At 30.8% G+C, this 27082-nt stretch overlaps 3 protein-coding genes and 1 long non-coding RNA gene across 4 annotated transcripts; 2 read left to right on the forward strand and 2 right to left on the reverse strand.

The window, feature by feature from the left end:
• Positions 1-766: 766 nt before the first annotated feature.
• On the reverse strand, positions 767-3365 carry LOC107638665 (inositol diphosphatase DSP1-like). The gene is made up of 5 exons (XM_016342021.3): positions 2922-3365; positions 2750-2843; positions 1542-1599; positions 1405-1448; positions 767-1316 (listed from the first exon to the last, which is right to left on the reverse strand). Exons 1-5 carry the CDS (start codon positions 3113-3115, stop codon positions 1131-1133), a joined length of 576 nt encoding a protein of 191 aa, XP_016197507.1. The 5' UTR covers positions 3116-3365; the 3' UTR covers positions 767-1130.
• A 1253-nt stretch (positions 3366-4618) lies between these two features.
• On the reverse strand, positions 4619-8465 carry IM (Alternative oxidase family protein). The gene is made up of 9 exons (XM_016342023.2): positions 8014-8465; positions 7731-7923; positions 7231-7324; positions 6801-6916; positions 6119-6227; positions 5925-5993; positions 5553-5624; positions 5407-5454; positions 4619-5046 (listed from the first exon to the last, which is right to left on the reverse strand). The coding sequence occupies exons 1-9, from the start codon at positions 8133-8135 to the stop codon at positions 4829-4831; spliced, it is 1041 nt and encodes a 346-aa protein (XP_016197509.1). The 5' UTR covers positions 8136-8465; the 3' UTR covers positions 4619-4828.
• Positions 8466-15825: 7360 nt separating this feature from the next.
• Positions 15826-18994, forward strand: MRB1 (transmembrane protein, putative (DUF3537)). The gene is made up of 4 exons (XM_016342024.3): positions 15826-16570; positions 17597-18046; positions 18201-18507; positions 18642-18994. The coding sequence occupies exons 1-4, from the start codon at positions 16166-16168 to the stop codon at positions 18773-18775; spliced, it is 1296 nt and encodes a 431-aa protein (XP_016197510.1). The 5' UTR covers positions 15826-16165; the 3' UTR covers positions 18776-18994.
• A 245-nt stretch (positions 18995-19239) lies between these two features.
• On the forward strand, positions 19240-21863 carry LOC148566568 (uncharacterized). Its single transcript, XR_015881383.1, has 4 exons — positions 19240-19510; positions 19809-20039; positions 21296-21668; positions 21741-21863. It is a non-coding gene; the product is annotated as an uncharacterized LOC148566568 (long non-coding RNA).
• Positions 21864-27082: the final 5219 nt, after the last annotated feature.

Below are 27082 nucleotides of genomic sequence, written 5' to 3' on the forward strand. Positions count from 1 at the left end.
CGGTTCCAATGCATTTAGTAGAAGCAGGGATACTATTTTAATTTGGTGGGCACTCAGATACATAGTGAGAAAAAAAAAATAGAAGAGGAGGACCCACATTGATTTTTCTTTCTGTATCTCTGCACTGTTGAAATATGTAGTATGGGAGCAACCACCTTTTAATTTTGCTATAAACATACTAGCTAGTCTCATAGTTATCTTAAACATCAGAAATCATCATAGTAGTTTACAGTGGATGAATGAGATTATTGTTCCTTAATCCTTATAATTTGTCTTAGAGATTTGGCAAAGCCAGGGTTCCTTGGTCGGTGACAGTGGCCAAGAGAAACTGAAATTAAAACCCTTATACCTACCTAACGATAATAATATAATATCATTTCTTCCATATATTTTCACATTTCTTGAATTTTGAACAATCTCTTCTTGATTGATATACTGCCCTTATTATTCTCACTTTTAAAGTTGCAGATGATGAGCCAAGAACTGCATGTGCTTGTGAACTGTTCAACCAATGCGCTCTCATGATTCATAATCCAGAAATATCATTTATTGTTCTGTACTTCATTGGTTGGTTATTTATTTATTTTATTGGTTGCTATTTTTTTACCTGAATTAGATGATGGTTATTGGTTATTTTACTGTATCATGGTTTACGGGTGTTATTATGAATGGTAACGGGCTGAAAAAAAAAGGGGGAGAGGGGGGGGGGGGGGGGATTTAATGTAAATTACTGAATTCATTTTCTTTCTTTCAAATAGTAAAAGACTAGTTATATTATATACCAGCAAACGCAATAGTTTTTTTTTTTTTTTAAATCTTTTTTATCTTTTAACACCATTAAGGGGAATGGAGCAACAAAACCATCCAATCCACTGGTGTCAAGTTTACATAAATTGCTATAACTGGGGTATTTTCTAAACAAGCTGACACATGCTTCACCATTGCTACAGGTACCAAAAAAATAAAACCAAAAGGATGGAGTTCAAACTTAAGTAACAGTCCAATTCAGCCATCTCTGATTTTTCAAACGAAGAAAAAACAGAAGACAGAAAAAGGTCCCTAAACTTCTCTTCGTCACGGAAATTTTCCCTTGAAAGGAATCAGCAGCCGTCTAATGTGCTTCATTATTTCTATTTCCTTGAGCATGAAAATGATAATGGGTAGTGCTTCAAACAAGAAATGTCGAATAATTCTATGAACCTCTGGTCTGACACTCTGGCTTTGGCTGCTGCAAACCTTTGGTACTCATCAAAAACAGATGACAAACACCATCTCTGCAATCTTCTTAAGCATCCTACCAAACAACCAGTGCGGTGCTGTTTCATGCAAAAGCTAAAAACCTTAAGTCTGGGGGTAATAACTCAAGTGTTAGTAACAGGGAACAAGAAGAACAAATTTTAGTACCTTCCCTCGTTTACAATGAATAAGCACGGGGTGGTTTCTAACATCTGATGCAAGCAAACAACGTTAGATTAATAATCACTCAACAGGCTGTGCTAAGGGCTAACATTGTAGTAAAGAAGTTAAAGAGTGTGTAATACCTAGGACTACTTTCAAAGCTTCTCGAATAGTATCCTCTGGGATGTTGACAAAGGGTTCCTACCCACAACAAGTGTAATCAACGCTGAGAATATATAATAGTACATAATTTAAGACATAAGTTGAAAACTTAATATTGTGAATCTTTTTCCAGTTAAGAGAAATAACCCAAGGGCCAAGGCATCCCCATAGCATAGCCTTAACTCCCAGATAAAAATGTCATTATCCAGTGGAAAGCAAGCATGTATGATTGAGTTCACTATATCAGGCAGCTTCAAAACTTTAATTAATAAGATAATATAATCTGTATTGGACAAGGGAAGCTACAAGAACAGAAATTACCATGGACTCGTGCAGTGTTTTTCTTTTAAACCTTCTCTAATGTAACAAGAAGAAGCAGATTTATTAAACTTATAGGAACTTTCTGCGGACTACTCATATCTTCATCACCTCACTAATTCTAAAGGCTTCCTTGGAGCAGCACATAAAATAGCCACTATTCACTTGGCAACTCTTTGGATATGAATCCAGTAGTAGGATCAGTTGTGCTGTGCAAGCCAAGGAGGCAAACTACTTTTAAATAACATTCATCTACATAATATTATTTGAAACAAGCAGCAGCACATCACATAAAGACCAAATTCGTATGAGCAGGCACAACTACCAGCCATAGGTTCAGCAAGCATTAGAGTCTCTTCTGAAGCTCCTATTAGTATATTACATGTTTGGTGTTTGTATATTGGATTATAGAGTGAATATGAAATGGAGCTTGTGGAGGTGAACATATAATTCAACTGAAATGTTAAAGGGAACCAGATATATGGCATTCAAATGCTAGATTCTTGGAAATAATATTCATGTGATGTGATCATGTCTAATTGTCTGACAAAAATTCATAACCAATCCCTGCTTGCAATCATCTTCCTAGTTCAGCACATAATGCAGTGTGCATGCTTGTGTTTATATCACAATCAGTGTTTGTGATATGATTCTACACCAGAAGCTTCAACTACGTATAAAAAGTCTAATTACTTGTTGAAAGCTATACTTAAATTACTTGTTGAATCACAATTCAGCAGCAAGGCAGCAAGCAACAGATCAAAACAGTAGAGTAAAATCTAATTAAGCTGATGAAGATTGCAATATTAAGAAGGAAATAACATTTCAAACAGTGTGATCAAGACCAGAATGAAAGGAGAAATTACGAAACCTTACAGCCATCGATCCCGAATTGGAAAAGCCTAATTCCATGAGACTTCAGAAACTCTGAATTGGGTTCCGGATAGGGCTCGGGGCACAAACATCTTCACGAAAATACACTCTCAGATCAAAATCCATTCATCAAACAGGTAAAGGTCAAAGAACAGAACACGGAAACTCACACAACGGAACGGAGGTGGAGCGATTTCAGGAACCCGAAGTTGGCGGGTTCGGGAAAACCAGAGCGGAAAATGCCGTTGTCCACCACGGCGAAGTTCAGCGGAGGCACCAGCACGTCGTCGTCATCAGCAGCACCGCCGCCTTCGGTGAAGGATCCGGAAGGTTTCGTGTCGCCATTAGTGCTATCGAGTTTCATGGCTTTGGCGCCAAAAAAAAAAATAAATAAATAAAGGAGAAGCGGCGATGGAGCAGAGTGAATACTGAATATACAGGCAGCTGCGGTGGTTATAGAGAGAGAAAATATAGTGATGAGTGATGAGAGAGAAAAAGGGAAAGAGGATCTTTGATAAGATGCCTTGGAGTGAAGTGTGGAACGGAGTAAGGAAGAAAGGAATATGCCTTGTGCTGACCGCTCAGGGCACCCACAGTTTCAAACCCTCGATTATTATTTTTTCTTCCCGCTATTTTCCTTTTTAATGGAACAGTAATATATTATGAATTTTAATTTGTATATATTATTCGGTATAAAAGAGTTTTATATATATTTAGTTGTGAATTGAAAATTTTGAGAGAGGAAAGTCAAATTCTTCATATTTGATTTGATTGAATATTTAGTCAATATCATTGGAGTCTTGGTGGATTATATCTACAGCGACATGGTTTGTTTATTGAACATAACATTGATTAGTAATATTACTATCCAAATATATGAGACTCGAACCCGCAACCTCTTAATTGAGTATGGAGAGACTATGCCATTTGAGCTATTACTCATTGGCTTCATGAACAAATATTTATATTAGAAAAAAGTTAACGTTTGATTATATTATTCTAAAACCTATCAGTTTAAAAAATTTGATTTGGATATCAGGCTAAAAAAATAAATGATTTACCTCTTCTAGATTGTGAAGTACAACTTTGAATGATAAAATATCATTTCTAATTATAGATTAACGACATAGATTAATTTTGTGAACTTTTAAATTAATTTTTCATTAACTGTTAGAAAAATGCATTTGACTTTCAAAAATACATGATCAACATTCACAGGAGGCAAATAAAAATAGTTTACTCTTTTAGCATCTTCTAAAGCTATTAGGATCGGAACTAGTCATTTAATCGTGGGGTCATAGTGTGGATTCTAGAGGCAGTGGAGAACCATATATTTATCAAATTGTGAAATCATATCAAAGGATGAAGGATGAGGGGAGATTGTGATTGGATTTAAGTTTGGCATTTGGCCTACCCTGCATGCAGTGTTGGTTTATTGCTGTCAACACAAAAGACACAAACCAATTTTGCCGCAAAATTCTGAGAGGTCCTGTTTGATTTTTCTAGTAAATTGTCGCCAAGTTGATGGCCGAGTTAGAATGACAATGCCAACCTAACTAAACCTTTTGCCACGAAATGATTGACAATACATGCAAGTTGAAATTGATAAGGATGACAAGAGAATGGAAATTAGGTGTTCTCTTTTCATTTCTTTTGTGATTACTATTTGATAGGAAATTGTCCTAGCAATTTGCCATTAGAGAAATCAAGGAATCAATGTTGTTTACTATGTGTCAATTTATATAAAAACCGAATTATATACTACAAATTTATCAATTCTCTTATTTCTGCAATTTCCTTAAAATAAATTTCAGTTGTAAGAAAAGAAAAAGAAAAACGGGTATTGCAGCTGAAGTTAGGTAATCATGTGAGAAGAGAAACTAAATTATCCGGTTGAGCAGAAAAAGGAAAAACTAAAATGATTATACATTTGAGTATGGAGATATATGGGATACATACATAATGTGTCTGTGGATGGAAATCTATTTCTATTTACTAACTCTAATAATTATTCATTGCCTCGTATAATTTTCTTTCATGAATGAGTTATGTATTTAGTGTGATTGTGCCGTGTATTTTACTTGAGTTTGGCTGGATTTGAAGTAACAGATTTCTTTAAACAGTCTACTATTCCTTCGCAATCTGCTTCAAGGTTACAGAGTGCAGCATCACCATCATTATCCGCTGAATCCGAATGCGGAGACCGGAGGTTCCCATGCGTTTGACAGGCCTTCATTGTCTTGCAATGTTCCGCTTCATCATCTCTGATATTTACAAATACGTCGTACAGATTCTCTAGAGGGGGCAATATTCAAAATTAATATATTGTTAATAATCAATGTTAGCAAAGTTCATGAATTAGAACCAGGCCCAAACAATAGTGTTGTGTCTGCCATACAATCATCAAAACATGGAAGTTCTAACAAAAGTGTACACAAGCAGAGGGGTTTGCATGGGAGAAAATTTAAAATCACGGGAAGGAAAAAAATGCTGACTATGTTCAGAGGCTGAATGATTCATTAAATTGAGTGATTAGCTGTTTCTTAAATTGGATTCATAATTTCGTATGGTGAGATTCAGTGACAATAAATGGTTTTATTGGGCAAAACAAATTCAGCATAATAATACATGGTGGAACTGGGTTTGGAGGCTTACCTATCTTAGGCCTTCTAGTATTTGGAATTCTGGACGTTTGAAATTCATCTGAGAAAACATGAGAAGGGAAATGTTAGATTCCATGTATATCTTTTCACCCTCCAGTCGACAACCATAGGTAAAAAAAAAAAAAACAGAAAGCTTACCGAACAGATATAGATCACCGCCTGTATAATAATTCACTGCAACCTCAGGAGCTGGCAGTTTTTTCAAATCCTCTGCATATAAGTTTATAAGAATTCAGACAATGATATGGTTATTGAATTACATAAGAGTCAATTTACTACTATTCTGTAATAAAATCAATGTGAGATCATTTATTTATTTGTTCCATTTCTTTTTCGAAGATAAATTATGGTCATTTCCAGAACAAATCAATATAAGACAGAAACTGAAAGTTGAAGGATCGAACTAAAGTTGGGGTTCTGGCCCTAGCTCATTATGAAAATATACATAAGAGCATAAACATATGAAAAACTAACACAAAAAAGGATGAGAAGAAACTACGACCATCATACCTCCTTGAGCCTTGATAAATTTGTCATAAGTTTCAAATGCATGACTCTCTACACATTCTGAAAAGTGATCTGCACTAGCGCAAACCACATATATCAAATAAAAGACTGGAGAAGCAATTCGTCATGAAAATCCAACCACCAAACTGACAGATGTAAACAGGATTAATATGAAAAAGCAACTAGTTAGTACTTACATGCCATTCTTGGGCTTATCGCATACATAAAAACCGTCATTATATAATAAAATATTGCAATATGTTGAGCAAGAAAACGGTCAAACCACCATGCATTCCCCCCTAGCTCCTGCAACCAAAGACCCATGTTATATAGCATACAGTGAAGTATGTGAAATTGTGAATAATAGAATTCATGCATGTGATTGCACACTATAAACTTCCAGAAACTTCGCCCAGAAGTATATGCCAGTTATAAGATATTTTTAGCAAATACTTTCTTTTGAAGGCATTTTCCATTATCAAGTTATTTTTATAAACTACATCTGTGGGTCTTGAATCAATATCTTTGAAGAGTCACATACTACTCTGATTAACTACACAGTTGAATCCCAATTATATCAAAGGACCTCCCTTGATCTTTTCCTACATTCACTATGGCCATTTGATTGAAGCCTTAAGTTTGTCCATTTCTAAACTAAATTCATCAAATATTAAACAACACATGGAAGGGTGAATACTCCAATTTTGTATAACGATATCTTTTGAGGATTTAACAATAAGATACTAGTTTGGGTTTTATTATGTGTGTGTGTGTGTGTGAGAGAGAGAGAGAGAGAGAGAGAGAGAGATATCTAGAACCAACACACCAGAATAGCTCTAATGCACATCAGAAAGAGGCAAAATTATCTCGAGATCTTACTTCCATGATGAGTAAATGATGCATTTCATTCCAACTCTCAGCGAAATGCACTTTCAGATAGTCAGCCCGCCTCCACCAGCCGAAACTCTCGTACATGTGAAGAACTGACATAAAGGCTGCCATAGATAATGGTACACAAAAGTTAATACCAAATATCTGCAACCAATGCACAGCATATCCCTGTGTTCATAACTAAAAGAATACATTGTGCAGTAATTTTCACTAAATTACAGCTGTGCAATTGTAAGTTTCCAAAGTATGATGAAGTTATAAGAAAACAAAAGGGCCATATGCAGGTTTGTTATGTTCATTCTTTCAAAAGAGCATGTAAATTATGTGTATCAGCAACCAGCAAGGATTGCTGTTCATTAATTAGAGTTAGAGACAACAACTTCAAGCCCCTCAACAGTTATTAAAGAATGGCACTTACCAAAATAAGGAACCCTGGCAATTGTTTCAAGAACAAAAAACCTTGCATAATCCCGATCATGGTACAAAGTATCAAGTATCTTTATCACAGAATCCTGAAAAATATCAACAAGGCAAAAAAATAAGCAAACAGAAATAGACATCAAAACAAGCTTCTTATGTAAAAAGCCACCTCTGTCTCCCTGAGAGGGGATCAGCCAATTCAAGATTACAGCCTCAATATGAGAAATGACAGACCAAGCATCATATTACTAAAAACATTCTACAGAGTATTGATTTCTCATTCTCAAAGCTATAGTATGAATTCTCATTGCCAAATCCGTAGCTTTCAGATGCTATAAACTATTAATCAATGACATCTACCTTAAATTGCCAACTGAATTGAAATTGAGCATGCTCCTAATTGAGCACTTGCACACTAACACTAAGCAGTTGAAGTAGAAAACTTAAGCCAACATGAACACAATAACGATATAAACGAAGATAAAGTAATTGACTTACCGTGAGAAAGATATTGACTGATTGTTCAACCTTGATGACGAATTTCTCAAAGGACGACGACGATGAGCTTGAAGTTGAGTCCCCACTTTCAATACTGGCTTTACCGGCATCATCAAAAGTAGAAATCTTAGAGGGTAAGGATTCTTTCAATTTCACTTTCTCCTCGTTATCTTGTAACATAGTTGCGCGCACCCTATACACACAAAAGAAAGTTGAAAGCATAAAATCAGAGCGCTTCACAAAACTCAAATTGAAGGAGGATCAATAATCAGTAATCAGGAACCTGGGAAGCGATTGGCGAGTAGTGCAGGGATTGAAGTTGTGTGAGAAGGAAGAAGAATGTGGTGGTGGGGCCTTGAAGGTGGTGGTTGCGAAGAGCGACGAGGAGAGAGTCGTCGCAGCCATGTTTGTGTGAATCGGAGGGAGAGAGATATTAAATGAGATATTAACGGAAATTGGGAAAAAGGCGGCACCCACAGAGAATAAACGACAAGGTTATAGTTTTGGGGAAGAAGAATAATATCAGTGATGGGTTTGTCGTTTGGTGCTGGTTAAGGTCGTTTAGTTTCACGGCAATTCCGGTGTCCACTTCGATGGCATGTCTCTACTCAGCGGCATATTCCGTCTCTTCATCCACCTCAACAGAACAATACGCCAAAACATTGTACTCCTTGGCAATTTGAAGAGTTGTTTCTTTATTTGGGAAAAAAAAAAAAAAACTCTAATTTAACATTTATATTTTAATTTTGTGTCTAATATTCTTTAAGCATTTAAAAATTAAAACCTTTATAGTTTAAGTCAAATTTTTTTTTTAGAAAATTACTGAAATTGCGTTTTTAGAAAATTCTGGTATATATATATATATATATATATATGTCATTAAGATCTAGGAGAGGATAAAAAAGTGGAACATCAAAAGAATGTTAATTTGTACATGAAACCATAGTTATAAAAATTAGACCGGACCGACCGATCCGACCAAAAAATCAGTGAATTGGTAATTTGATCGGTTGAATAAGTTGACTGCATAAGGAACAAAACCGGTTCGGAACTTTTTTGTTTTTCCTTACCGAAAAACGACGTCATTTTGTTTTTTTAAGTTTTAACAAAAAATAAAAAATAAGAAAAAGCCCTAACCCTAAACGGCTACCCCAATCCCCCAATACCCTTCCCCTGACCCCTGGACCTAGAGGCTAGAGGCTAGAGGCTGGAGCTCTCGAAGCCTTTCTTCCTCACCTCATCACACCAACAATTTCGAGTCTCTTCCTCCCCTCATCACACCAACACTCTCTTCCTCGCAGTCCCTCTCAGTCTAGAAGACTCTCTTCCTCTGCGTCTCCTCCGTCGCGTCTCCTCCGTCGCTGCTGCGGTGCTGCCTCTCCGTCGCCAGAATCTGCCTCATCCAAGTTGGTCTCCAAACTGTGAAATCTGTTCTCTGTTTTTTTTTTAGTTATTTAGTTGGATTTTAATTTGATTAAGGGAGTGAATAACTGATAGGTTAATGGCAGATTGTTGATTATGTATATATTGTTGAGTTATAACTTGTTATATTGTTGAACTAGTTAATGGCAGATTGTTGATTTTTTTCTGATTTGTAGTGGTTATGGTTGTTTTTGTTGATGTAACATTGCTGTGAATTTATATTGCTGGATCTGGAAATATTGAATAGCTGAATAGATTTTCTGGTTATGTTGAATTTGTTGATTTTTTATTATGAATTTGTTGATTCTTGATTATGAAATTACTGAATTTGTTGAATTTTTTATTGTGCATCTGTTTAGTGTAGTGATTGCTGGATTTTTTATTAATTTTTGATTATGCCATTATGCCTGTTTGCTTTAGAAGAAGGATTGCTGGATTTTCTAGCAATTTTTATCGAATTATTTGCTGTTGAACTATTATCCCACTGTGCATCTGTTTAGTGTAGTGACTATGTGTCTTTTTGTCGAATTATTTGCTGTTGAACTACTATGGTGTTGCTTTTAAATGTGTGTTGAATTGAATGGTTATTTTCAACTTGAATGCAACCATTTTACTTGTGAGTTAAGTGCTTGTTATCCATTCATCAATTTCTCATGGCTATTTGTCTTAGTTAGGTACCAATGTTGCTCATAATTTAAATCATTCGGCAAATTGAGGCTTGAAAACATGTCGGCAAAACTGGTTTTGTCCAAAACAGATTTTAGTGAATGCATATATGGTTGCTTTTGTCTTGTCTAACAGGAACCCTTTGAATTGAACTGTTGGAAATAGGTTATGCTTCCAACATTGAACAATTGATGTGAATTTGTATTTTGTAATAGCTGTTGTTTTATACCTTTGCTATTATAGTTTTTATTTACGTGAAATCGGTTTTATCGATTCAACTAGTAATTTATCGGTTAAATCAATAAACTAATAAATTAATAATCTGACCGGTTTGATCACCGGTTCGATTCTTACAACTATGCATGAAACTATTATATTTTGTATACCGTATTATTTGTTTTGTCATCATTCTCATTTTTGTCATTAATTTTGTAGTTGTTTTGAGTTCGTCTTCTCTATCATTGTTGTTTGCTTTGTGGACTATTTCTCTATCGTCATCTATGTTTGACTCATGTTAAATCTCAATCACAGTTTTATGTTCAAACTCAACATATTACTTAACTATGAGCACTTGAACTTGAATTCGTCCATGAATCTAAAATATCTATTGCATACTTACTTTGTCAACAATGAGCATTGTGTCAGATTGTATTAGCCCGTCAAATACGATAATGGAATTTTTGTGCAAAATATTGTTCATCTTCTTCAAAATATGACTTTGTATTCTCTGATATAGACCATATTATTGCTTCGCCAACGTTATAGGCATGGAATAACAAATGAAAATAAATACTTACACTCAAAACTCACATTCTCATGTAGGGGTGGAAATGAGTAAGGTAGATCAGAGTAGAATTTGGACCTAATCCTAATTCTACCTGCGGATAGAAAACACTCCAATTCTAATCTTAACTGTTAATGTTGCAAATGTGAGGAGTGTATGGAGTTAGTCCCACATTAAAGAAAATAAGAAAGAGTGAGTATTTATAAGATGAGAGACTCATTAATTTAGCACTTTAAGATTTTGAGTTATGCAATATTATTATATAACCCTAATGAACAGACAAATTAAAAATTTAATACAAATAGCATAATAATGGTCTCAAACAATATAATCATCAAATGTTTAATTTTACATAAAAATTTTTGTTTAAATTAATAACACAAATATAAATAAAATTATTGTAAGTTTATGAACATGTTATTTGCTACAACAATACTATCACTAATCTATAAATTTAGATACAATATCATCATCATTTGTAATTGATTATTAATTGATGATTTTGGCTTAATAATAAAAATTTTTTGCATTAAATAAAAGCTTTTTGATTCAATATCCATATATATATAATGGATTCCTAAATCCCTGAGATCTATATACTTGCATTTACATCTTAGTAATTAGAGGAATATCATGGTTAATGGATGTTTTTGACAAGGTTACTTGTATTGTTAATATGGTCAAAGTTTAGTTATTATTTTGGTTTTCTTTTTTAAATAAAAATAATTTTTATGGATATTAAGTTTACTCTTTTATATATGATTAATTTTAATTTATTAACATCTAAATTTTTAGTAGTTAAAAATCGTATCTTTAAAAAAAAAAAAAAAAATTTGTCCATGTTCACGTATCACTCCATTACAGTTTGCCGCTACTACCAAAGATGATCTGTAACTAGAATATGGACAAATTTAAAGAAAATAAAAATTGATTACCACTAATTAACATGACAAGTTTTGACAACCTCTCTTAGATTTTATAAGTTGGAACTGTTTTGAGGCAATAATATATAGATTTTGATGATGTTTTAGATGATATGAGTGTTGGATTTTTTCTCTTTTTTGTTAGGTTTAAGTCTAATTTTTTTAGGGTATCTTTTTATATTTATTGTGCCACAATCTTAATAAGATTTTGGAGTCATTGAGAGGTAGAAAGTATAGTCACCAAAGTGAGAGAGAAGAGGGAAAACAGAATTTTTATTTTTATGCAAAACAGTAAATTTCAAATGGCAGTTTCTCATTCCTTAATCGTTGGATTGGCTTAAAATTTATTTTCTCTCGTCTTGTTCATTTTGGACGGTGGAGATGTTGATTGGAAGTCTTCGGTGGAAGAAATTGGCTTCGCAAGAGATAGAATAGGTTTTTCGTTTTTACACAGAACAGCGATTTTTGACAGCAGTTTCTCATTCTTTCATCGTTGGATCGACGTGAAATTTGGAATGCAGATTCTTCTTATCTTGTTCTTCATTCTGAACGGTGAAGATTTTAATTGGAAGTCTTCAAAGGAAGAATTAGGCTTCGAACATTAGCTCTATTTTTGGATATTTTTCATATTCTTGCTTATCATTTGTAAACTTTGGTACTTTGATGTTTTGGCTGATTATATGCACATTTTTATGCGATGCTTTGTTTGAGACTCCCTTGTACCTCATTTGATTACAGTGGTGTTATTTTATTGGTTTGGACGACTCGTGGTTTTTACCTCTTTACCTCTCACATTGAAAGGATTTTTCACGTTAAAATCTCGGTGTGTTCTTGTTATTACTTTACTTGTTATATTTACTTGTTCATAATTACTGTCATATTGTGTTGTAAGTATTTTTATATTTTTTTTGTGTAGAATATTTGTGTTGTTTTTGTTTCTGGCTCTTTCAATAAGATTTGACATATTTATATGTATCGGGTTTAGTTTGGTATAATTTTTTTTTTTTAAAATAATTTATAAAAGTAGTTTTTTTTAAGTTGCCGTACGTATTTTTGGTAAAATCAAATTAAAAATCTTTTTTAATAAGTATAAATATTATAATTATGTTTAATAAAATAATTTTTAAAAATAAATAAAATTATAATAGATGTATTTTTAATAAAAAAATAATTATTTTTTTGTAAATTTTAAAATTTTATATAATATAATTATTAAATATTTATTTTATCACATTATCATTACGAAAAAGATCAAATCAACCAAATAAAATAATTTTAAAATTAAAAAATTCATAATAAATATAGAGCATTCCTGTTATAGGTTTCTACCAACAATATGATGTCATTTCATTACGTAATTTTTAGGTTCAAGCTGTTAGATTTCATATTTTGTGCCAAGATCTATTCCCTGACATACTTATCGATAAAATGAAGGGATTTTTTTTTTATAAAATTAAAAATAAGACTCGAATTTAAAATTTTTTAATTAGAATAAAAAAAATTAAGTCATTTAAGATATAATTTATTGACAAATAAAAAGATCTTCTAAAGAAATAAAATAAATACAAATAAATTTAATTATACTTTCTTTTCACCGTCTAAAGATATAGATCATTTTTGGAAAAAGAAAATACATAAATCAATAAAGTATTAACTTTAGAGTATTTAAAGTGTTTAGACTAATTTTAATATTATAAATTACTAAATACTTAGTATCTATTCAAGTATATTATAATTAACGAATAGAGGTATATAAATGGGAAAAAAAAAGCATATTATTATATCATCATTTACTAGTCAAATAAAGTAATAAAATTAATGTCTCCATTTCTATCCTTTTTTTTTATTTGTGAGTAACATCCACAAATTAATTTAGCCCAAACAATTTTGGTTTTATATATGTATATCTTAATATATTTATACTACTTAAAAAGTTTTTATATATAATATATATTTTGAATCAAGCCTATAATTGAACAATCCCACTACATAGATTATGTGTTTTAGCAATTTAAAAAACAATAAAAAAATTTTTAAATACGTGTTTAATCAACATAAATATTAGAAATTTTTTCTATGTCAATCTTATGTAATTTATAATATTATAATAGGAACTAAAAACATAATAATAAAGAAAAAGATAAACTAAAATTAAAGTAAAAGTTAGAAAAAGGAAATAAAATAAAAGAGTTATTATATTTACAACTTAAAAACTTTTTTTGTTATACTTAATAGTAAATAGTGATAAGTAACAGTTTTTTTCCTAATACATTTAATAATAAATTAACTAAAATAGTCAACTTTTCTTTGTCGTGATAGCCACGTAATTGTAGGCGTGATTTTTTCCTTTTCTTCTGGAAATTGTAGGCATTATATCTATACAATAATAAAGAAAAATGATATTTTATACTATCTTTTGATATAATTTAAAGTATATATTTTTTAAAAAAAAACATGCATATTTGTATGTAATTCTTATGATAGTATTTATTTTAGCAGTGTAATTAGATATCTTTAAAAATAATTTTTTATTCAATTTTTGAAAAAGAAAAAAAAATAAAAAAATAAGTAATTTTTATTTTTTAAACAATTAATATAATAAAAATGAATATAAAAATTAAAATAATATATTATTAAATTTTAAAGTGGACTAAAAACTAAAAGGAAGAAGTACACCTAAAAATTCGCACGCTGGACACGATTACACTTTAATCATTTAATGAGTCACACGTGCACACCATTTATACACTCCGGCAGACACATTTACCCTTCCGACCATCGACATGTGGCGGCGTTAAATGATTGAAGTGTAATTGTGACCAGCGTGTGAACTTTCAAATGTATTTTTGTCCATTCTTTCTAAACAAAATAAACACGAAAAATACTGTATTCGCCTTAGTGTATAAATAGTGTGCACGCGTGACTCATTAAATGATTGAAGTATAATCGTGTCCAGCGTGTGAACTTTCAGGTGTACTTTTGTCCCTTCTTTCAAACTAAAATTTAAAGGACAAAAAACATTTTCGTTATTTTAAAGTGCAACGCATACCCAAATAGTAGCTTGCCACTCGGCACCTCTGGTAATAAAGACAAGACCAAATCCGCATGAAACTCCTGTCCAGCTGGTATTTATTATTTAACACGCCACTCATTATTTGCTCGCCTCCAATTTTCGTTCACATTTATGATATATAAAATCTATATAATTAATCATTTAATAAGTAAACACACGCTTTTAGCGATCCTTAACCTTAACTGAGCTTGTTATCAGTCATTTACAGCTAGGTTACGTTTTGCTGTCTTGGTTTGCCCAAAGGTTTTAAAAGCCAAGTATATCACGAGTCATACTTTGAAGCTAAGAGTAGTTGAACACAATGACCACATTGACATATACTTACTTGACAAGTAGTACTAAATAATTGCTTTTTGAGTTGCTGATGCAACATGGTTTATCAAACAATTCCCAACTAGCTATCTATATGATGTGGATGTCCCAATCAATTTGATTGATTAAACTTATGGGAATTTTAATACTAAATAAGTCATAAAAATGATTTAATTCTTTATTATATATTGTATATTTATCATTTAGCTGAGTATTTAGATATGATTTATGAGACAAAAATCCAAAAAAAAAAAAAAAACTATAAAGAATAAAAATGAGCCCAACAGAAATTATTATTAGTATCATTTTTTCTTTGTAATTTTTCTTTTATAGAATTAATTCTTTTCTAACTCTCTTTGATTTGATTAATTCTCTCTCTATTTATCTCTTATCACATTAATTCTTTCTTATTACATAGGGGTGAGCATGGGTAACGGGTATCAGATTAAATTGGTTCTGGAACCAACAGGTAATTGGTTCTGGAACCAACAGGTAATTGGGTCCAATTCGAATCAAACTGATGACTTTTGTTAGTGATTAGTTCGGGTATCGATTTTAGAGGTGTGGAACCCGAACCAACCCACGAACCCGATCATATATTAATTAAATAAAAAAATATATATGACTTTTTTATTAAACAATGATTATTTATTATTAATATGTTTGGATTTTAATGAGTTTAGTTTTTAATGTATTTGGTGTTTAACATGATTAGATTATTTCTATTAATGTTACATGTTTATTGTACTTGTTGAATTTTTAAAATAAAAATTTAGTTTTTTTTTATGAATTTTAAAGTCATCGAGTACCCAATTATCCGAACCAAACCAATCCATCTTTAATCGGTTTAGTTTAGTTTGGATACATGTACAAAAAAAATTACAAATCAAAACCAAACCAAACCAATTACATTTTGATGGATTTGGTTCTAATTTTACCCGTGCTCACCCCTTCTATTTCATGTTCTTCCCCTTTCAAAAACCTTACTTCACAACATCACACTATATAATAATTAGATTTTATAGATAAAATTGTTTGAATTTTAATTATTTAAGATGCTAGCTGGTCCAGAAGAAAAAAAAAGGTTTAAATGTGATGCTATCAAAAACCATAGCTAACACATTAAAAAATTGAAGAGAACATGTGAGGAGCTTGAAACAGAAGCAAATTCATGATAGGAGTATAGAAACATTTTCGATTTTTATGTGTTCAAGTTCATCAACACCTGATTGTTCATACAGAAAAATCCAAGGCTATGGAAGATGAAAGAGGATCACTGTTACCGAAAAACAACGAGAGTGGTTTCTACGTGACCTACGATGGAGCTGAGTTAAGAAGCTTCAGGTCATACCTGAGATGGGTGTACGTGGACCAATCAAACGCATGCAAGAGCACTGTGTCTTGGTCCATATTCATCTTCTTGGCCTTGGTTGTTCCTATTTGTTCTCACTTCCTTCTAGATTGTTCTGACACGTGCGACTCCGATCACACTCGACCCTATCACGTGCCGGTTCAGATCTCTCTCTCGGTCTTTGCCACGCTCTCTTTCCTCTGCCTCTCCGGTTGGGATCGCAGATATGGTTTCAGGAAGTTCCTCTTTCTTGATAAGGTTGGTGACGAGAGCCTCAAGATTCAACGAGCATATGCAGAACAGATGAAGGTTTGTGCTTTCACTAACTCTGATTTTCTTTCTCCAATTTCAATTTGAACTTCAACTTGTTGCCTAGTAATTTTACCAGTACAACTATGCAAGTAACTGTAAAGTTTCAATAGTCTTTGGTGTATGAACAGTGTTAGTTATTGAGTTACCTTGATCTCTCAAGTCTTAACAAATGATCTTGGACTATGTATTTTTATATATATACTTATATTATTTCACATATTTTTAAAGTCAATTTTATACGTATGACTGAGTTTTGGTCTATTTATAGTATGGTCAGGTTAATCAGTTTCCTAGATACAAGCCAAAAAGTGAGAATTTTACTTTGATGGCGTTGGTTACATTAGAATTAGTGTAATAAACCTAAACTCAATTATAGATTCGGGGACCTAAATTTGTAAAAATTTTAGATGTTAGCTTGAGAGTTTAATAATCTTGGTAATAAGTTTGTTTTCGGACGGAGATTTGAGGCAATGGTTAGACTACCTATAATATACTTTTTAGATAGAGTCATTTTTCGTACTCTGTACTAACACGAGATACTTGTGCACTGAGCGGTCCTTCTTAATAAGTGTGTTCTTGGTTAGAACTCAAAAAAGAATATACCAACGAAAAAAGAAGTACTAAACAAGAGATATGGATTATTTTTAGTTCCTTCACTTCTGTGTAAAAAGAATAAGGACAAGGTGGAGTTCATTGTGGGGTTATGAATTGGATTCCTTTGCCTCTAATTTGCAACCAAACAAAGGAGCATGATCAATTGATCATTATGCTTTTCAAAATAACCCCAAGAAAAATGTGTCTGCTTCTCAGTGATAGTCTTGGTCAATGATTTGTTTTGTTTGTGAGACGAATATCGACTCACATCAATGGAATTCCATGTGAAAATAATTTGTTCTAGAATAGTTTTATATAATAATTGAACATTTGACATTGGAAAAACAGATAAATGCATCTGATTGAGGGAGAAACCACTTATTCTATTGTGTTTGTGTAGTGAAATAACTTCCCTTCTTTTGTTTGCAGAGAACCAATATTCTTATCTTGCGTTGGGGGCTTCCTTGTTTTATAGCTGAATTTGCTTACAAGATATGGTGGTATGCTTCAGGAGGATCCGGAATTCCATATTATGGGAATGTATACTTAAGTAGCATCATTTTGTGCACACTGGAGCTATGTTCTTGGATTTATAGAACTTCCATTTTCTTCTTGGTGTGTGTCCTCTTTCGGCTTATATGCTACCTTCAAATATTCAGACTAGATGACTTCGCCCAAGTTTTCCAAAGAGAAAGCGAGGTGGCATTCATCTTGATAGAGCACCTGAGAATAAGGAGGAATCTGCGGATTATCAGCCATCGCTTCCGGGTTTTCATTTTAGCTTCTTTAATTTTGGTTACAGCAAGCCAGCTCATTTTCCTGCTTATGGCTACAAGACCAAATGCTGATCTTGACATCCTCAGAGGTGGAGAGCTCGCAGTAAAGTTTCTTTCAATGTGATTTTGCGACTGAAAATGAAAATATAAAAACCAAATAGGCCTGAGTTTTCCTATGATTTTTATCAAAATGTTAAACTTTCTCAAGCATTAGATACTTACAACAGAAGGATTGTGTGTTGAATCTGATGTTGCAGTTAGTTGCCATTACCTTGGTGAGTGGACTTTACATACTCTTGCGAAGCGCGACCAAGATCACACATAAGGCACAAGCCAGTACAAGCCTTGCTGCTAAGTGGCATATATGTGCCACAGTAAACTCTTTTGACAACATTGAGGGAGAGACGCCAAGAGTACCGACACCTTTGGCCCAAGATATCGCTGCCCATATTAGCTGGGGATCGTCTGATGATGATGTTGGGGATGAGGAGGATGAGTTGGATAACACCAAAATGATGCCAATTCATACACAGACAATCTCATTCCATAAGAGACAAGCTCTTGGTAAATGACTATTTTGTTGCTTCTATTCATTCTTCTTAGACTAAGTTACTAGTTTGGTTATTCTTGTTATGGTAAATCACCTGTCCAATTGTGTTTTGGTCCTGAATTACTTTGATTTTTTACATTTTTTGCAGTAACATACATGGAGAACAATAGAGCAGGAATCACTGTGTTTGGATTCATGCTTGACAGAACATGGCTCCACTCAATTTTTGCAATTCAATTGGCTCTATGCCTTTGGCTACTTAACAAGACAGTTGGTGTTTAGAGACAGAGAGAAAAACTGCCTTGATCTTCCTACCTTGTTCACTATGTGTTTTGTAATGTACTAATTAATGTATAATATTATCTTAAAGTGATTAGTTCATTTGGATCTGATAGTTCTGGTTATGAACTTTATGATCAACGAAATGGTAAATGATATATGAGTTTGCTCCACAAGTTACAGAAACTAGTGTTAATGATGAGTAACATTGTTGAGTTCAAAGGTGTTGACTAGTTCCACAAATAATCCACTTCTTGCAATCCAATTTCTTGAAAAACTCACATTCATTTAAGTTGAAATTTTGTACTGTTATACATCAATATTAAACCAATTAAATGGTAGGTCCTGTGATGTTTTCTTTTTGCCAACTAGTATCTATCATCAAATAATGTGTTAGAAAAAATCAACAAGATATATACACACATAAATATGAAATCCACATGGAGTAACCGGAAGGAATGTCTAGTTTGTGGAAATAAAATTGTGACAAGGAGAATGTTGTTGTGGAGAGCAGAACAAAACTCAAAGCAATGTCATTCATTGGCTTTCAAAACAAAAACATATAAGAGAAGCTTTGTAACCATCGATGTTTTGTGTTGATTGGCCTCAAGTTATCAATAATCAGAGACTAATGGCACTACTGTTACCCTAAGTTCTCAGCTATTAAAGAAAGGGTCATGTTCTTCCAGAAACACTGACAAACTACATATTATTCTCTTTCTAGCTAACAATATGGCTGTAAGTTCTCCTACTCATACTCTCTCAGATTATAATCTCTCATAATTAGGAATAGGAATTAAACAAGAAAACAATTTGGTTTTGACCTCTAATCATTTGTTCCCTAATTTGTTATAATATCTTTATAATAATAATTTTAGAGTTGATTTTCCTATTAAATTTTGTAGTTATTTCCTGATTTAATTTGGATAAGATTTTCAGTACCATTTATAAATAGAATTTTTATCACATCAAATTATATTCAGATCAATATAATCTTCATCTGATGATGCTTTTGCTAATGGCTGATCCAAAGCAGAGAAAGAGGTGTTGTCATGATAAATCCAAATGATCCAATGCAAAATCCAGAGGCCTTCAACACTTCTTCTCACACTCACAGGAGTAAGGGAAGTCATTAAGTCAAAGCTTCATTTCAGAATCTGGAAGAGAAAGAAGCCATGGTGATCACAACAAGAGCCATAGTAGCTTCTCTTCTTCAAGTCATCGTAGACACAGAAGTGGAAGCCATTCCTTCAATGGCCCTCATATGGTAATAATATTATTTGTTAAATCATCTTGTAATGCATTGCCTTTAACATAATAAGAAAACATTTCAAGTGTACTGGGATTACCAGTGCTCCAGTTGTTTTAACCGTTGATCCAAATTATAAAAAATATATATAATATATATTAATTGAAATTAACGGTTAAACTAACTGGTGCACCGGTACTCTCCGTGCACTTGAAATGTTTCCAATATTTTATATGATACCATTAGATCCGTCGAAATGAATTGCGGACTAGTCATATTATGTTTGATCGTAATAACTAATAAGTGAACTATTCTGACTCGGCCTTCTTTTTTGTAAATGAAAAATACAAAATCTCTTTTTATTGTAATATTAGTTTTTTAACTATTCTTTTATTTTACATATTTTAGTATAAATATATAAATGTAAGATAAAAATTCTTGACTTATATGGAATGTGCTTTGTGGGACAGAATCATGAACAATAATACCCAGATTTGGTGATTGGGATGTGATTATGTGAAGGGAGGGTTACACTGCTATATTTAGTAGAATTCAAAATGAAAAGAAAATAAGGGAAGGTTTTATGCTGATTTATTTCCATTTGCACGGCTAAACATGGATATACGTGACATAATCTTTGCAGTACTGTTGCTGTTTGTTTTGAAGCGAAAGCAAATGAACATGGAATCATTGCTGTTTACTTTGGTCCAAAGGAGACTTGAATTTAACATATGAAGTATCGTCTAATTTAAATTATACTTAATTTTTTTTATTATTACTGAGTTATAGAACTCTTAAGTTTTAATAGTTATGTGATTCATTATATTGGACCACTTGTTGAATTTGATTATGGAAAAGTATAGATAAATAATTTTTAACCAAATTTTAAACCATTGTAATTAATAATTATTAATTTTGTATTTTTTAAAAGATAAAATTTAAATAATTACTAATTAATAATAATTATTAGTATAGAATACAATTTAAAAATATTTGTTGACTTGTTATTGACTATACTTCTATTGACTATTCTTTTATTTAATGTACTACTTTTGTTTATTATTGCATAATTTAACACTATCAAGTATCAATATATTAACTTAAGAGAAAAGGATAAATAAGTCCTTGACTTTTTACCCCACAGATATTTTCGAATACTTTTAAATCTCCGACCTTCACAAATCTTGGACGGATGAGTCCCTCCGTCCAATTGCCTCCGTCAGACCCAACGGAAAAGTCTGACGTGGCTCCGTTCTGATGACGTGGCATGACAGGTTGACACGTGGACTGTTGACTGAAAAGATACTTTCAAAAATTGGACAAATAAGTTCCTGTACCTAAAAACTACGTCGTTCTTCAATGGCCCTCATCCTTAAATTGATTGCGTTTCTTTCTGGAGTCTAGTGGTGAGGAGCTCTACCTGCGTCAACCATGGCTGCTAATGGAGCATCATCAACGTCAAGAAGAAGCCGCAGGGGAGTAAGAGAAGAAAATTCTGCTTCAATCTCAGATCCTTGTGTTGTGCAAGACGGAGACCTGAAGGACGATGTCGCCTCGAGATGCTTTTGTGGAGTTTATGCAATAATGTATATGTCGAGGACGATTAGCAACCCAAACAGAGTCTTTTTGGGTTGCCCATTCTATAAGGTAAGATAAAAAATTTGGGGATTTTGTTCTGAAATGGTTTTATATAGTACATAAATTTGAGAATTTTGACAGGAAAAACAACCGCATTGCAAGTTTTTTGTTCGGGTCGATGAGCATCTTGCTAGAATTGAAAAGCGTAGCCTTTGGCCTTGGTATAGGCCTTGGTGCAGAAAAACGTAGCCTTTGAGAATAGACAACGCCAGAACAAACATCCCCCACTAAAATGTCTCCGTAGCTTGAAAAGCGTAGTCTTAATCTAAGACATCATTTTTTTTTTACTTTTGACTGCACTTTTTAAATGTATCTGAATATATGTTTTTCTTGTAGTGAATCAATTACTTTAATTTTAATTACAGTATATTTTATGTATCTATGAAGAGTAAGGATCCGTTGTTAAATTCAAAATTTTATTTTGCTCATCCTAATGCCTAAGATGTTATACTTTAGATAAGAACTTAATTTCGCGTGATCCTTTCACTAGTTAGTTAAGAAACAAATCCTTCTTGAGGTAAATATTTTCTAATATTCTTTTCACATTGAGTAACGGCATGTCGCCATCCAACATTGTCATAATAATTAATCAATAAAAGAAATTATGAATGAAATTGGTGTACGATGTAAAAAGTATATATGTATATATATAGTTAAAATTTTTGTATATGAATAATTTTAATGTAAAATACAAAAATATTTAATTATTTTATTATTTATATTGTTGTGCTGATAATATATAACGTCATTGGCAAAACGTAAAAGAAAAGAAAATGATTGAAAAAAATAAGAAAAAAAAAATAAATTTGTTATGTGTTGTTTGGATGAAGAAAAAATTGATAAAAAGAAAATAGAAGAATAAATTTTCTTCTGATTTTGATAGAAAAAAAAGTAAAAAAAAAATAATAATAATAGAAAAAATATATTAATACTCCTATCTACATTATATGTAAATTAAAGTATGCATTCAACGTTAAATAATAAATCTATTTTTAACATGAAATAAAATATAAATATTTTTATTTATTTATTTTTTATTATATTTTATAAGTATTATAATTTTATATATTTAATTTAAATTATTTATTTAATACATATAATGTTCAATTACGAATCTTTAATACATATAATTTTTTTATTTTTCTTACTTGTAATAAAAATAAATTTTTTATGTAAAATAATATGTTAAATAATAAATCTATTTTTATAGATTAAACAAATTAAAAGCGGATAATGCATTTCATGTACTCACCAAAAAAATAATGCATCTCATGTGTATAAAATATTTTATTATATTTGATGCATAGATACATATTTTAACAAGTTCAGAAGACAAGATATACATAAAGTAAATAATTATTTCTAATATCAAAGATTATAATAATTTAGTTGAATTTAGTTATTAAATATTTTTTTGATTGTATAACCTAATTCTTCTTAATATTATAAATAAATTGATTAGTTATATGGGTCAATCATTAATTGATTAGTTATATATATTTAAGTTCATTTTATATTTATCCAATAAAAAGTAAAAACTATAACTCCACTTATCTTACTCGTATGGATATGTATTAATTGTACACCTATTTAAGTGTGTAACTATTAGTATCTTTAAATTAAGACCTAAGATGTTATACTTTAGATAAGAACTTAATTTGCGTGATCCTTTCACTAGTTAGTTATTCTTTTCACATTGAGTAACAGTATGTCGTCATCCAACATTGTCATAATAATTAATCAATAAAAGAAATTATAATTGAAATTGGTATACGAATGTAAAAGTATATATGTACATATATAGCTAAAATTTTTGTATATGGATAATTTTAATGTAAAATACAAAAATATTTGATTATTTTATTATTTATATTGTTGTGCTGATAATATAAACGTCATTGGCAAAATATAAAAAAAAATGATTGAAAAAATAAGGAAAAAAATAAAAAAATAAATTTGTTATGTGTTGTTTGGATAAAAAAAAATAAAAAAAATAAAAAAAAAAATTTCTTCTGTTTTGATAGAAAGAAAAGTAAAAAAAAATAATAATAATAATAAAAATTATGTTAATACTCATATCTACATTATATATAAATTAGAGTATGCATTATACGTTAAATAATAAATCTATCTTTAACATGAAATAAAATATAAATATTTTTATTTATTTATTTTTTATTATATTTTATAATATAATTTTATATATTTAATTTAAATTATTTATTTAATACATATAATGTTCAATTACGAATCTTTATTATAATAATATGTTAAACTATTAAAACTTATATTAATAATTATTAATAACAATATAATTAAAGGTAGTATTAAAAATATATAAAAAATAATATTTTTTTCTTTTATTTTTCTTACTTGTAATAAAAATAAATTTTTTATGTAAAATAATATGTTAAATAATAAATCTATTTTTATAGATTAAATAATCAACCAAAACCACGCTGTATTTTTCATTATTTATTCCTTTTTCACTCCTAACAACAAACAAATTAAAAGCTAATAATGCATCTCATGTACTCACCAAAAAAAATAATGCATCTCATGTGTATAAAACATTTTATTATATTTGATGCATAGATACATATTTTAACAAGTTCAAAAGACAAGATTTACATAGAATAAATAATTATTTCTAATACCAAAGATTATAATAATTTAGTTGAATTTAGTTATTAAATATTTTTTTTGATTGTATAACCTAATTCTTCTTAATATTATAAATAAATTGATTAGTTATATCGGTCAATCGTTAATTGATAAGTTATATATATTTAAGTTTATTTTATATTTATCTGATAAAAAGTAAAAATTATAACTCCACTCATCTTACTCGAATGGACATGTATTAATTGTACACCTATTTAAGTGTGCAACTATTAGTATCTTTAAATTAATTATGAACTTTCTTCAAATTTTATTCATTTTATTTTTTCACTTTAAAATTTAAAATATATGTAAAATATAAGTAATTTTAACGGTAGAATTATCATCACCCTTCCTTAAAAATGAACCCAAAAAAAATAATAACAGGGAAGCCCTCGTTATAATATAAAATTTTATAAGTTTCAGCCTATCTTGCATTTGTATACGATTAAAAAAAATTGCTGACATGTATTTAGGATAAGGATATTGGAAGAGAAACAACTTTTACATTTATTTTAACGCGCTAATTAGAAACAACTTTTATTTTGATTTACAATGATACATTATACATATAGTTTGAAGTGTATGGATTGAAATGGAAAAAATTCATGAAAAGAAAAATATAAAGTATATATATAAAATTAGTAAATTAGTCAGTTAGTTATGTAATATGTATATGCTAATTTAATTTATTTATTAATAGTGATAATTGTTGTTTAACAAATTATAAGAATAAATTTGAAAAAAATATTACTTGCAAATAATAATGAAGATAAATATTTACACTATTTTTTATTTTTATTTTTATTTTTATTCAAAAGTAGGTTATTTTAACGTAGAACCAATCATCAAAGGATAATTACGAATAAATAATTATTATATTTTGATATCTTGTGTCTAAATACTCAATATTTTATGAACCTTTAAAATTTAATAAGAAACTTAATTTTAAAATGTAAGAGATAATTTTGATATTCAAAAATTTTATTTTAAATATTACAATCAAGATCCTATATATAAAGGCATCCATGCATATGTTTGTGAGACTTGAATAATGTATTAGAAAGAAAGAGAAGATGTTAGAGGGAAAGATGAGTAATAATAGTAAAGATGAAATTATATATTCATATATTAACTTTGTACATGATAATTAATGCTGATATGAAGCTAAAGGAATTAAACTAAACTAAAAATGAAATTTATTCATCTATATATTAACTATGTCACGATAATACTCATGTAGCTTAAAGAAATTAAAGATGAATGGAATTCTATTAACCATGTACAAACTATAATCTAATTAAACTAATAGCTATATAGTAATTTTAATTATTACAATCACATATGAACTTGTGTAAAAGTTGGCATGCAAAACATGCAACCTTAGCAGGGCGTGGCACTTTGCCCGTCTTGTCACAAGCTTTAGAACCAAATTTCAAAGCTTGACAATTGGTGATTGGGATGTGAATGGAGGGTTACACTGTTATATTTGGCTAAAAAATTTTGATATGGAAGTAAAATAAGTGATATATTTTAATATGGTAATTTTTTGTGTTTTTTAAAATTGTGGGAGTACACAAATCGGACTTTCCGGTTTGTGTTTAAAAAAGTAAAAAAAATTCAGAGTACACAAATCGGAGAGTCCGATTTGTGTTAAAAAAATTGAAAAAACTAAGAGTACATAAATCGGACCATGCGAGTTGTTTGATTTTAAAATTTTGCTTAAAAAATCGCATGGTCCGACTTATGGTTGGACAAATACGAATTTCGGAAACTAAAAAACGGACCTCCGAATTGTTTGTTGTTGTCAATTTTTTCATAAAATAGAATCATTGCTGTTTACTTTAGTCCAGAGGAGAGTTGAATTTAACATATGAAGTATCGTGTAATTTAAATTATACTTGATTTTTTTTATTATTACTGTAGTTATAGAACTCTTAAGTTTTAATAGTTATCTGATTCATTATATTGGACCACTTGCTGAATTTGATTATGGAAAAAGTATAGATAAATAATTTTTAACCAAATTTTAAACAATACTCGCAACTTCTTAATTGAGTATGAAGAGTCTATGCCATTTGAGCTATAACTCATCGGCACCAAATTTTAAACAATTGTAATTAATAATTATTAATTTTATATTTTTTAAAAGATAAAATTTAAGTAATTACTAATTAATAATAATTAATTAGTATAGATTACAATTTAAAAATATTTGTTGACTTGTTATTCACTATACTTCCATTGACTATTCCTTTATTTAATGTACTATTTTTGTTTATTGTTGCATAATTTATCACTATCAAGTATCAATATATTAACTTAAGAGAAAATGATAAATAGGTCCTTGACTTTTTGTCCCGCAGATATTTTCGTCCCTGAGTATTTGAAAATACTTTTAAATCTCGACCTTCACAAATCTTGGACGGATGAGTCCCTCAGTCCAATTGTCTCCGTCAAACTCAACGGAAAAGTCTGACGTGGCTCCCGGTCTGATGACGTGGCATGACGGGTTGACACGTGGACTGTTGACCGGAAAGATACTTTCAAAAATTGGACAACTAAGTTCTTGTACCTAAAAGCTACGTCGTTCTTCTTTGGCCCTCATCCTTAAATTGATTGCGTTTCTTTCTGGAGGCTAGTGGTGAGGAGCTCTACCTGCGTCAACCATGGCTGCTAATGGAGCATCATCAACGTCAAGAAGAAGCCACAGGGGAGTAAGAGAAGAAAATTCTGCTTCAATCTCAGATCCTTGTGTTGTG

The sequence above is a fragment of the Arachis ipaensis genome, chromosome B4, assembly GCF_059453495.1.
Source record: "Arachis ipaensis isolate K30076 ecotype BB chromosome B4, ASM5945349v1, whole genome shotgun sequence".
Classification (NCBI taxonomy): Eukaryota; Viridiplantae; Streptophyta; class Magnoliopsida; order Fabales; family Fabaceae; genus Arachis; species Arachis ipaensis.

What these genes read in the sequence shown, in the direction of transcription:
- LOC107638665 (XM_016342021.3), bottom strand. Translation starts at nt 3,115, where the DNA reads ATGAAACTCGATAGCACTAATGGCGACACGAAACCTTCCGGATCCTTC. An exon ending in CTCCACCTCCGTTCCGTTGT is followed by an intron (nt 2,844 to 2,921) that starts GTGAGTTTCCGT and finishes ATTTTCGTGAAG; the next exon opens with ATGTTTGTGCCCCGAGCCCT. An exon ending in AGCTTTGAAAGTAGTCCTAG is followed by an intron (nt 1,449 to 1,541) that starts GTATTACACACT and finishes TGCTTGCATCAG; the next exon opens with ATGTTAGAAACCACCCCGTG.
- IM (XM_016342023.2), bottom strand. Translation starts at nt 8,135, where the DNA reads ATGGCTGCGACGACTCTCTCCTCGTCGCTCTTCGCAACCACCACCTTC. An exon ending in CAGTCAATATCTTTCTCACG is followed by an intron (nt 7,325 to 7,730) that starts GTAAGTCAATTA and finishes GATATTTTTCAG; the next exon opens with GATTCTGTGATAAAGATACT. An exon ending in GATAAGCCCAAGAATGGCAT is followed by an intron (nt 5,994 to 6,118) that starts GTAAGTACTAAC and finishes GCGCTAGTGCAG; the next exon opens with ATCACTTTTCAGAATGTGTA.
- MRB1 (XM_016342024.3), top strand. Translation starts at nt 16,166, where the DNA reads ATGGAAGATGAAAGAGGATCACTGTTACCGAAAAACAACGAGAGTGGT. An exon ending in CATATGCAGAACAGATGAAG is followed by an intron (nt 16,571 to 17,596) that starts GTTTGTGCTTTC and finishes TTTTGTTTGCAG; the next exon opens with AGAACCAATATTCTTATCTT. An exon ending in TCAGAGGTGGAGAGCTCGCA is followed by an intron (nt 18,047 to 18,200) that starts GTAAAGTTTCTT and finishes CTGATGTTGCAG; the next exon opens with TTAGTTGCCATTACCTTGGT.